A 12,850-nucleotide genomic window follows, 5' to 3' on the forward strand; every position below is an offset into this window, starting at 1 on the left:
TCTTAAATTATCTAACACTAGATTATAAAATGATGAGAGAATGATAAAAAAATATATGACGATCGAGTAGCATTACTCCAAGGTTAAGAGCTAGTCATATAAATAAATATATATACGCGCGCACTAAAAGAAACAAGTTAATTTGAAACCTCCCTATAAATATTACTTATAAAGCCATATTTTTCCTAGTAATTAAGAAACTGAAAAATATTGTGAGATCGACTTAGCAGTACCTATAAAAACCTTTATAAGCTTTATACCGATCGACACAAAGTAATGTAGTTATTGATGTGTATTAATTCCAATTTGGGATGTCTCATGTCACAGTTATGTCTTGATCGGGAAAATATATATATTTATTGATAATTAGCAGAATTACCCAATTCATGAATTAATTAAAAACCATGCCCAATTAATTCTATCCCGTGCACGTACAGTATGATCAAAAGTAACATATCACGTTAATTAGATCAATAATTAAAAGAGATCTTATTAATGAATTGGTGATTTGAATGTGTCCCACCCACGACTACTCCAATTATTAATTATATATATTGTTAATGCCTGACCAAAGTTGTTAAATTAATTAATTGTTTAAATTCCAAGATAGCCGGCCAATGCGTGCATGCCTGGATATGATGATTGTGCAGTCATGTTCTAAGTTTCTAACTTCCTTTCTCAAACAGTCTTACAATACGTACGTATGTGTCAAAACCCCCAATTAATGGCAGGTAGAGATGGTGCTTGCTTTAATTTGTAGGATGGGGCGGGGGGTCGACGTTGGCTTTTGCAACTTGCCGTCCAGGCCAAGTTATCTTCTATCTATTTATTCTCATAGGAAAATGCTAGCTAGCCAGGGGCAAAGCGGTACCTTCCCATGCAACTTCGAGGAAGGAGATCAACCCTCAGACGTGAAACGGGCGCGAATGATACAGAGCAAAATGACGGCAGCGACCTCTCCACGAAACAAACTCTTTCTTAGCTGTAGCTTTGTTGTCATCCTCCTCAACCTCCTTCCTCCAACACTTCCTTTCAATTTCCATTTCGCGTTCTTCTAAATCTCCTTGCATCCTCCTTGCAATATATATATGACCTCCTGCCTAGTCACTTTTCCATAAACAAAAGAGTTCTCAAGCAACCTTATACGCAAAGGTCAGCTTGACTCTTGACTATTTGCATTATTACTCGTTACGTGTACGTGAGAGTTGAGTTACCTTTTGATTCGATCTTCTCGATCGTTGTTGTGATCATCAATGGCGTCGACGACCGCGTGGAATTATGGGATTGTGTTCGAAGATTTCTTTCCGGCGATGGTGGAGAAGTTGGGCGCAGAAGGGTTTATGAAGGAGCTGTGCAACGGTTTTCGTTTGTTAATGGATGGAGATAAGGGAATGATCACGTTCGAGAGCTTGAAGAGGAACTCGGCTTTGCTGGGATTAGAAGGCATGAGTGACGAAGAGGTATGGTGCATGCTTAGAGAAGGAGATTTGGACGGAGATGGGGCATTGAATGAGATGGAATTCTGTACTCTCATGTTTAGGTTGAGCCCTGGTTTGATGGAGAGTTCTAAAGAATTGTTGGAGGAAGCCATTGTTGGTGAATTCTAGGTTAATTCCTTGCAGTGCATGCAACTGATCCCACCCCACAAAAGAGAGACAAAAAAACAAAGCTATGTTTCTGGTTCTTGTTCTAGCTATGGTCATCGTGTACTCCATGCCGCATTGCATGCATGGGTAGTTTGTATTGTTTGAGGAGGCTTTTCTTATAGAGAAATTTAGGCTTTATATATGTAACCCAAAAAAGAATGAATGTCGTATCTTCGTGTTCATGATCATGATCTAGTACTGCATGCATCTTTTCTTTTTTCCGATGCCTATTATTTCTGCCCATCTTGAGTCTTGACCACATCAAGTACTCAGATCCTAAGAGAAAAAGGCTTGAGTTGTGGATCATGCGTACGTGCACGGCTTAAACTATTACTTACTTCCCAAGTAAGTCATTTGGAAAGGCAATGTATGCGTACGTACGACGTTTATCAATCAACAAAATGCTTAAATTAAATATACTACATATAAATCGTGAAATAAAGAAGAAACCAATTTGGATTGAATTAGAGGTTCAAAAATATTTCACTATTTATAATTGTTGACAAGACATTAGAGTTTCTTCATTCATTGATCATTCTCTAGAAGTACTTCATGTATAAGACGACGACGTTAATCGTGCGTGAGCCTAGTAAAGCTTTAAGACCTTGATATATATATATATATATATATCAAGAACATGATCATCATGATGACCGCATTAATCATATATGTAAGGTATCATAACGCGTACGTACTTTGAATACCTTTTGACCGATCGAAATCGCTAATTCTAATTGTTTCGTTTTTATTTTGAAATCCCGAATTTTTTCAAAAGAGAATTAATTAAGTCAGTTGGATATATTCTTTTTTATTTAATAAATTTTAAAAATTGCAAAAAATATTAAAATTTGAGGAATTCGATCAAAAGGTGGTCAAATGCATGTTATCATGCTAATTACTAGCATTATATATATATATATATATATATATATATATATATATATATATTCTTATAATTTAATCCCATTCGAATTAAAGTTAATTAAACTCCTAAATAGCCCTATCCACCACACCATAATTTGCATCCGGTTTCTATCTAAAGAAATCGTACAGTCTTTTACAAATACAATACCGCAGTGTACGGTATTTCACAAAAATTTCTACGATATTACTCTTTTCTAAAACATTTGCAGCTCTATCCAAAAATTTCAACTAAAACTAAAGCAAGAAAATTTACATTAAATTGGGAAGAATTTTGGAGGAAAACTCAAACAGAGAGAGAGAGAGAGAGAGAGAGAGAGAGAGAGAGAGAGAGAGAGAGATGAAGCAGAGAGGAAGGGCACACGAACGCATGCGGTTCACTTGCTCAAGTGATGAACACAAAAGAAATGGAAGATCTAAAATGGCTCCCTCGTTTAGCAGATAGCTATTTGAATGTGGACTTAAATCTCCTCTTGCCACAATGAAGTTTATCTTTAAAGGAAGACGATAGACAACCACTTTTACATTCTTTTATATATACTGTTATATTTTATATGAAGAACATTTTTGTAAAATGATTTATATAAATAATATCATTTTACATGAATATCAACATAGTTGTAAAAAAGGTTATACATGGATTATTACTCATATTTAAAAGTACTGATTAGAGGTTGATAATGTGGATACGTGGTGTAAATACACCATGCACATCCGGTTTGAAGGTATTATCTTGCATTAATCATATTATTTGTTCAAGATAAATGATATTTACAGTCATAGAGTGCGTAAATTCCGTACATTCATTTAAAAAAAATAAATAAATATGATATTCACATAAAAAATTAATTTTTTAATAATAAATCTTATTTTTTTTAAAAAAAGTGTGCAACTCTTCTGTATTATTAACATTAATCTTAGTTGAAATGCATGGCATCTTCGATCCCTATACATGCGTGGTCCATGCTGCATATTTATGAGACCGTACGCATCTAAAACATGTTATTTGAATGTTCCCCACGTCTTTTTAGCTTGCGCAATGAATTTAATTTTATTATTTTTACTATTATTATTATTCACAGCATCAAAAACTCAAAAGAAGATGCCATTAATACTTTGTTTTGGCGCACACAATAAGAACGAGAAAACGGCTTGGTTTAAGTGTTTGAAATCAAGAAAGAAAAGGGACCATATACGGTCATATACAATTGCGTACATGCTGAGCCCAAAACCAACCGAGGATTTTGCCTAAACATTAATGGATTAGATAGGCCGGCTTAAAGCCCAATAATTAATTGGGCCTATTCTGTGCAAGTCTAGACTCAATCTTATACGTTGCTTCGCCTGTATTAGAATACCCGACCAGCAAAATTATCATAAACTTACAATTTTTTTTTTATAATTATTTTATAATTTTATTTCAGATTGAGTATCATTTGTAACATAAATATTATTTTAATTGGCCGTAAAATAGATTTAAAGTATGTTGCAAAATAATTATACGTATGTTATTATTCAATAATTAAAGAATAATGTTACATATAGTCACTTTTGCGTACTTCTTGTACACTCCACTGATATGATTGGCTGGATTAATTATTTTTTAATACACAACCAATTATATCACTGGAGTGTACAAAAGAGTCCGTAAAAATAATTGCACATAGAATTTTTGATAAATTTAATACTATCACAACAAGTGAGGTGAGGTATTATGTTTTGGGAAAGAGTTTTGCTATATACAAGTATAGTCACGTATTAATCTGTGTATCAATATTGATTTATCTATACTTAAAATTTAAATTAACATTATTTTCAATAAAATTTACTTTTTGACCAATCACATTATATTGGTGTACAGATTAGTACACAATTATATTTACAATTATAATTTTTCTTTGGAAAAACTCTATATGCAGGAGAGTTTGTGCACGGATGCGCACGAATACAACGCGAGAGTCTACGTAGAATTAATACAGTGCATTTTCCATTTTTTCCCTTCCCAGTTTCTGAATCCTATCTCGTGCTCCCCCTCCATGTTCCTCCTCTATCTCCCTCTTCCGTCTTTTTCATCATTGTTCTCCAAGTATTGCATGCATGCCAGTTAATTTCTTACTAAAATAATAATTCAAATCAAGAAACCTAGTGATTAAACTAAAAACAGTGGAAGAAAATGGACCAACCAGCCAACGTAACCCAAGACCATGCAAATCCCGCAACATAGATGCAAATAAAAAGCAACATGACAATGGCATACCACTTGCACAACTAACCGTCTTTTCTATTTCAAAACGGCAAGGGAAACTTCTATTTCAAAAAAATTTCTCCCAAACGGCAGGGGCCTTCTAAAAGTGTTGTCTATTTCAAAAAAATTTCTCCCCAACATTCCACAAATTGATCAACAACATTCTAAAGATTAAACAATAAATTCAAGAAAATAGACTTTCATAGAAATGGGAGAAATGAACTCCGACGACAACGATGACCAGTGAGATGGAGGTTCTTTCTGAAATGTTGGGCTTGAAAATGCTAGACCCGCGATGGAGAACGAGAAGTGCATCTTTCCCTCCTCTTGTTTTCATTTTCATGTATTTCCTATGCTTTTTTCAGTTTTTATTTTTTTAATAGATGCTAACATGGCATCCTGCGCAGCTCTCCTGTGCAAAGTAATCTGCCTGTAGTAGAATTGTATGTCTAGAAAGTAGAGTCCTTATGTCGAAAAAGAAAAGAAAGTAAAGTTCTTCCATCCATTTGCCTACACAGCACACTACTACTATTTTAATTTATTTATTTTATTTCTGTTAAAGTAATTGATTTTTTCTACTCATCATCCATACACCATATATTTGTTTAGGAAAAATAAATAAAAATAGCTATGTGGTATATAAATGATGAGTAAAATTATTTTAAAAAGTTAGCACGATTAAAGGACGTTGTTAGCTACGTAGTGTTGTTAAGTACTTGGATCTTAATCAAATGGAAAAGAATATATGGTGGGGAATATATGCCGTAGTAGCTGAAGACCAAGTACCATGCATGTTAACGTCATATTTTGTATACCTTTGAGCCAGGCTCTCAGCTACTCAGATTTTCAGTTTTAAGCCTGTAAACACAAAAAAAAAAAAAAAAAACTCTGCAAGACAGTGGCTGTGGTGGTGATGGGGGAGTATGGTTCCCAGAATTAGACGTTGCAGCAGGGGGAGGTGTACTCAACGTAGTTCCTTCCGCTATGGTTCTTTAATGCAGCATAATTCTCTAGGGAGTGCATTTAATGTAACGTGCCTCTTTAGGGGGTGCATTTTATGCTGCGTGACCCTTTGTCTTGTTCTGTCAAAGGATGCACATCATCTGGTTCTTCCTTTTTTTCCTATTAGAAGATCGAGAGTTTTTTTCGACTTGCGCTCTCCTATCCACTCAAGACTATCTAGCGCTCAATCATGTTAAGGTGGTGTGCTCCTCCCTCCTTTGCATTAGGGTGGTCTTCCCACGTGTCACATATGGTAAACCACCTTTTGTTGAGGGCCAAGAACTTGTTAAATGGGCTAATGGATCGCCCGGTCGGCCTAGACCTCTCACGACTTTGGGCACCCTGTAAAAAGCCCTAACGATGCATATATGCCTTTTACTGCCACTAATACAATCCATTAATGCACCTTCTAAAGTACTTGTGTTTGTATAGAAGCAGAAAGAAATTCTCAACCTGCAATAGATATCCTTACTCTGAGAGCACGCTTCCCACGTAGATCAGATGCATAATAAATCTATTAACAAAATAAAACCAGACGGACATTAAAGATATAACTGATAAGGAATTTGTATAGTTGGAAAAGGGTACTGGAGTTCCTCACCCACAAGATGCGTGCATGTCTCATATTAAGATTCAAAAGATGATTAGTCTATAAACAAGTAAACTTATAAACAGATATATATAATTTGATATAAAATTTTAAATTGTAAAATTTTTTTATTGTAAAATAAATTTAATATTTCATATTGAATTACATCAATTTGTATTTTTTTTATATATTTTTTTAAAAAAATAATAACTTCATTTTATATATATTTATTGTCTAACGAGTGATAGATTAAATTATTTATTATATTTTATATAAAAATTTAAAATAATTAAAATAATATAAAATCAAATCAGATGAAACGGGCCCTTAGAGTCGACGCATGTCGTTTCGGGATACTATAACTAGCGAAGCATTTTTGGAGTTTTCTACATAACTTCTCAATATCTCAATATTCTACATTTTTTTAATTTTTAATATTTTTTTAATTTTTTTTTTGAATTTATTTTTTTTAAATTAATTTAATTATTTTATTTATTATTTATATATTAAATATTTGATAAAAGATAAAATAATAAAAATTAAAAAAAAATAAAATATTGAAATGTTGAAAGGTTGTAGAGATTTTTTGTTTTAAAAAATCCGAAAATGTAGCAACACAGAGATAAGGGGACAAGCTAGGCTACGCGTGGCAGCATGTTTCTCGTCTCTAAAAGCTACTGTCTACGTACATAGAAGTTCATGCCCACAGCCATCACCGAAATTGAAAAAACCAACTATAGTTATTGGGATTAGGTCCAGCTGGACCCCCCAGTATCCACCCTCGTCTCTTCAAAGCAACTGTCCAAATAATGCATCGTACAATCTGACGTGGACAATGTTAAGTGGGTGCTCAAAAGAGTGATGATTCTCACGGTTGAAAGTCTCCCGCAATGGGACCTTCTTCTAAAGTCATTTTTCTCGGCCAATCATCTTACAATCCTGTTTAAATATTGAATTGAGTTAAGAATAAATTAAATTTTTTATAAAAAATATAGAGTTAAAATAATAGAATAAATTTTATAAATTTTTTTTAAAATAAATTTAGATATATTTAAATGTTAAAAAAATAAAGTATTTATAAAAAGTTCAAAAATATTATGAGTCTTACGTGTAAAAAAATTTTAAATTAAGATGATTTTCGTATTTAGATATTAAATTTAACTTAAAATTAAATTGATTTAATTCAATCTAAATTCCAGATATGACCTTAAATTTCCTTAAATTTGGATGGGATTGGAGCCAATTGTCACGATTGAAAAGAGTTTTTATTTTGGGCATACCTTGGCCTAGCTAGAGAGTACGAATTAGGAAAGATAATTAGAGGTTTATGGTTCTTCTTATGAGTCATTGGATTCAAATTACAAGCTGGATTGGCTATGTCCTTTGTTGGATGAGTGAACAAAGCCTTCTTCAATCCTTCCTCGCAAAAGGGCTATGGTTTGGTTGTCTAACATAATGAATGAATCAACAGTTAAAACAAAATGGCTTGCAATTGTCATCAAAACAAAAATTTTGAATAGATAAGAGGTTAGCAAAAGCTTGAGGGCAGTGAACAACTTGTTTTAAGTATAAAGAAGAACCATTAGAGAGTAAAGTAGAAGAACCTGTATTAGCAAACTTGTTTTAAGCATAAAGAAGAACCATTAGAGAGTAAAGTAGAAGAACCTGTATTAGCAGTTGGACAAGTAGAGCCATTTCCCACATGAGTTGCACATTCATGGCCTTGAGATGGTTTATTTGATTGTGACATTGTCAAGAGCTGCCTACATACCAAGGTTGATCATTTTCTTCAACACAAGTGGTATTGGTTTGAGCAACCACAATAGTAAGTTGGGAAGGTGGTTGATGCCCTTAGTTTGAAAAACCCATTCCATGTTAATAGTCAAGAGACTGATGGTTAGTTTTGCAGTAAAATTGGCAAGGGTTGTGGATGTTTGTTGAGAATTTGAGGGTGGAAATTGAGAGAGCTACTACTGTCTAGGAGAGGACGAGGTTTAGGCTGGAGATATGAAGGAACTTTTAGTTGGAAACTCATGACAAGTTCTTTTGATGAGGAAAGGATTTGCCTTGTTTGTTGGAAAACATGGCATAGGTGCTAGATTCAGGTTGAACAACATGGTGATGAGATGCCCGCAAGGCTTCAAAGTTGAGCAACTCTAAGTTTATAGAAGTTTCTCATGGCAAATAAGGAAATGGTCACAAATGGTGTGTAAGAAAGGTTGGAGACCACTCACAATATAAAACATGAGATCATCTTCATCTCCTTGTAAAACTCTTTCAAAAGAATAAAGAGATCTAAAACATCTTTTACTTCTAGCCATTTGAGTTTGAGAACTAAAAAGCCTATAAAAGAGAGTAAAAATACAATCCCTTTATTCTTTACTCACTAAAAACATGAGATCATTCATCTCCTTGTAGGAAAGAAACTTCTAGTCTTTAACTTTAGAAGTTTATGGATGAGTCCAACGAAAAACACAAACCAAGACTAGGGATCCTTACTCCTACAACCTTTGGGCTACCCTCATTAATTCATCTATAAAAAGAATAGTTAGGGTTAACCACTTTATTTATTAAGGGCAATTACATATACTTGATAGATGAAGTGTATCATTTTAGATGAAGTGAACCACCTTAAAAAAGAAAAATAGTTTTATAAGGAAACCAAAAGTCTAACATTCTCCCACTTGGTTCACTTAATAGGTAAAATTGAAATGATCCAAAAAATAATGCCCTCATTTCTATCAAGGTATCCTGTATACAAACCATGGCGGTATTTCTCTCTATAGTGCTTCTATGCGTCGTAATACATAATATTCCTTAAAATACTTTATGAACAACTAATAAAAGTCATTTGAGTCCAACTTAATTACCAAATGGATATGACAAATTCGTTACTTTATGCACAAAACTAAAACTAAATTCAACTTTATTTTTTATAGAATATATAGCAACATGAAAGAGATTGCACTTTAGATAAGCCCATACGATCCACATGACCATGAAACTATTTTACCAGTAAACTTCTGGTCATTGGATCAGCTAACATCAAATCTATAATGGTGTGCTCAATTTACACCACATTATATTTGATACTCTCTCTCACACTTAAAAACTTTATGTCGATATGCTTGCTTCTGCTTTCACTTTTATAGTTCTTTGAGAAGAACACTACAGCGGTGTTATCACAAAGAATTTTTATTAATCTTTGAATGGAATTGACAATTTAAGACAAAAAATAAAATTCTTCAACCACGTGATTTGTGTTGTTGCTTTATAGCACTCAATAAATTCTGCCTCCATAGTAGATGTAGCAACTATAGACTGTTTCGTACTCTTCCAAGATATAGCTCCTTTAGCAAGAAGAAAGATATATCCAGAAGTAGACTTTTTGATTTCTACACAACTAGCAAAATTTGAATCTAAATAACCAACTACTTGCAAATTTTATGTATGTTTATAGACTAGTAGGCAATCCTTGGTTCCTAGCTATCCAATGTTGAAGACTTGGGTTACTTTGATAGCGACCTAATAATCCATCTGTTAGACATGTCTAGACGGATGCAAACTTGAGCATACATCAAGCTACCCACTACAGATGCATAAGGCACACTTTTCATCTGCTCTTGTTCCAATGCATTTTCAGGTGGTTGACCTTTATGAATTTATCACCTTTGATTATGGAAGCTACAAAGACTTTACAATCTTTCGTATCGAATTTCTATAAAACTTTTTCAATGTAGATTTTTTGAAACAGTCCTAACACTCTTTGTTTCCTATTTCTGTGAATCTCTATGCCAATGACATAAGATGTTTCATTCATATCCTTCATTTCAAAGTTTTGGGAGAGAAATTGTTTACTTTCATGTAATAAGCCCAAATCATTGCTTGCAAGAAGAATATCGCCTAGATATAGGACTAGAAAAATGTATTTACTCTCACTGACATTAAGGTATATACATTGATCAACAAGATTCTCGATAAAGCTGCATGTGATAACAATCTTGTGAAACTTTAAATACCATTGGCAGGAAGCTTGTTTTAGTCCATAAAGAGACTTCTTCAACTTGCATACTTTTTGACTGTTGTCACTGAAACCCTCAGGTTGTTTCATGTATACCACTTCATCATGATCTCCATTAAGAAAAGCTATTTTCACATCCATTTGATGTAACTTTAAATCAAAATGAGTTACTAAAACCATGATTATCCTTAACGAATCCTTCTTAAAGACCAGAGGGAAGGTTTCATGATAATCTATACCTTTCTTCTGAGTGAATCCTTTAGTGACAAGTCTAACCTTATATCATTCGACATTACCAAAAGAATCTCATTTGGTTTTATAAACCCATTTGCACCCAACTATTGCCACCTCTTCTAGTAATTCGACGAGATCCCAAACTTGGTTCATATAAATGGATTTTAACTCATTCCTTAATGACATCTAACTGAAATGTAGATTTATCTCCACTCATGGTTTGTGAAAAAGTAATTGGGTCTTCTAGTAGTCCAACGTCAAAATCAGACTCAGTTAGGTAAACAATGTAATCATTTGGATTTGCAGGCTTATGTATTCTTGAGGATCTTCTTAGAGCCTACTTCGTCATATGTAGATGACTCAATTGTCTTGACTATAAATGAGGAATAACTTCAAATTGAACCTCATTTACAAAGATATGTTGTTCTTGAATTGGTGTCACCACTTGATCTTACAATCTATTTTGCCTTAAGACAACCATTTTTCCTCCAAAAGAAGGCAAAGTAGCATGTTTAGGTTTTTCCTCAAAAGTGGTCTCTTGAGGATTCATACTCCCACTAGGTTCAACATCCTTAAGAAACCTTGCATTTTTAGGTTTAACAATTCTTGGGTTATGACTGGGATGATAAAATCTATATCTTTTGGAATTACTTGGATATAATAAAGAAACCACTAGTTGTCCTTAGGTCTAACTTCTTTATGTTAAGATTATAAATCATTACTTTAGCAAGACAACCCTATATGTGTATATGAAGCTAGGTTTCCATCATTTCCACAACTCAAAATGTGTCTTAGAGACAGACTTGGATGGAACCATGTTCAGTATATACACTGCAGTTTTAAGAGTTTCACTCCACAAGAAAAGTTCCATGTTAGATTTATTAATCATACTCCTTACCTTGTTGTGATGTGCCAGGCATTGAATATTGTGCAACAATACCTTCCTGCTGAAGAAAAAATTGCAAGTGTGAACATTCATTTGTCTCTGTTCTATGTACCTACCATAATATTTCCCTCCTTTATCAGACCTTACGACCTTGATTTTCTTTTCACTTTCATTCTCTACTTCTACTTTATAGGCTATCATCTAATACTTGAGCTTTCTCATTCAGAAGATAGAGATACATATACATAAAGTAGTCATCAATAAATGAGATAAAATATCTCTAACCATTCAAGCAAGGGGTAGGAAATGGTCGACAGATATTTGTGTGTATGATCCCAAGAATACTTGAACTCCTTCTTGAACCTTTAGAATTATTGTTGGTATTTTCCCTTTATGCAATCCACACAATTTTTGAAGTAAGTAAAATCAAGATCTTGTAGGAAACTATAACCTCTAATAAGTCTTAAAAACAGTCATAGTATTTTAAAAAATGAAACTATAACCTTTGATAATAAATCTGGAAACATAAATGAAATTTCTCTTAAATTCTAGAATATAAAAGTCATTATTTAAATCTAAAATATGTCCCAATTTGAGAATCACTTTAAAAACTCTAATTGCAACAACTTGTGAACACCCTTTTTTTCTGGTAAAAACCCAATGTTCACTTGTTTTTGGTTTCCTTCTGGTGAGAAAAATCTACAATGTATTCACAATATGAATTAAGGAACCAGAATCAATTCATCATGAATTTTTAGGAGTATCAATGAAAAAAGATTCATGACACAAGAGAGATGAGCTACATTTCTTTTCAAGCCACAATTTATACTTGATGTAGCTCTTCTTTGCATGGCCCTCTTTCTTGCAAAAGAAACAAGTCACCTTTTTGCTATTAAATTCATTAGGTTTTGATGACACATTATACTTTCTTTTCTTTTGAGGTCCACCTTGGCCTTTCTCGGTCTTACTTTATCATTCATGACCATGTTTACACTTTCAAGTCGATCATGTTTCATCCTTTCCTTTTCTTGCACACACATGATCAGAAAATCCGTAACTGACCAGTTTTTCTTATGTGTGTTATAAGAAATCTTGAAAGACCCATACTTAGATGGTAGTGAGTTAAGGATGAAATGGATCAAGAATGACTCAGATATCTTTATCTTTAAGTCTTTAAGTTGAGAAACAATGTCTCTCATTTCTGTAATGTATGCAGACATACCCTTAAAACTGTCAAAGGCTTTAGTAGTGAATTTCCTAAAACCTTGCTAGAGCGAACAAACTGTTCCTCAATTGCTTGCATTAA

General features: G+C 33.4%; 1 protein-coding gene across 1 annotated transcript; it reads left to right on the forward strand.

Moving 5' to 3' along the window:
* Window positions 1–861: 861 nt before the first annotated feature.
* LOC122275419 (calcium-binding protein KRP1-like) lies at window positions 862–1,834 on the forward strand. Its single transcript, XM_043084462.1, has one exon. It carries the CDS (start codon window positions 1,254–1,256, stop codon window positions 1,605–1,607), a length of 354 nt encoding a protein of 117 aa, XP_042940396.1. The 5' UTR covers window positions 862–1,253; the 3' UTR covers window positions 1,608–1,834.
* Window positions 1,835–12,850: the final 11,016 nt, after the last annotated feature.

Source organism: Carya illinoinensis, chromosome 9, assembly GCF_018687715.1.
Source record: "Carya illinoinensis cultivar Pawnee chromosome 9, C.illinoinensisPawnee_v1, whole genome shotgun sequence".
In the NCBI taxonomy this organism is placed as follows: Eukaryota; Viridiplantae; Streptophyta; class Magnoliopsida; order Fagales; family Juglandaceae; genus Carya; species Carya illinoinensis.

Bases quoted from the DNA above. Each gene is read 5' to 3' on its own strand.
- LOC122275419 (XM_043084462.1), top strand. From the start codon at position 1,254: ATGGCGTCGACGACCGCGTGGAATTATGGGATTGTGTTCGAAGATTTC.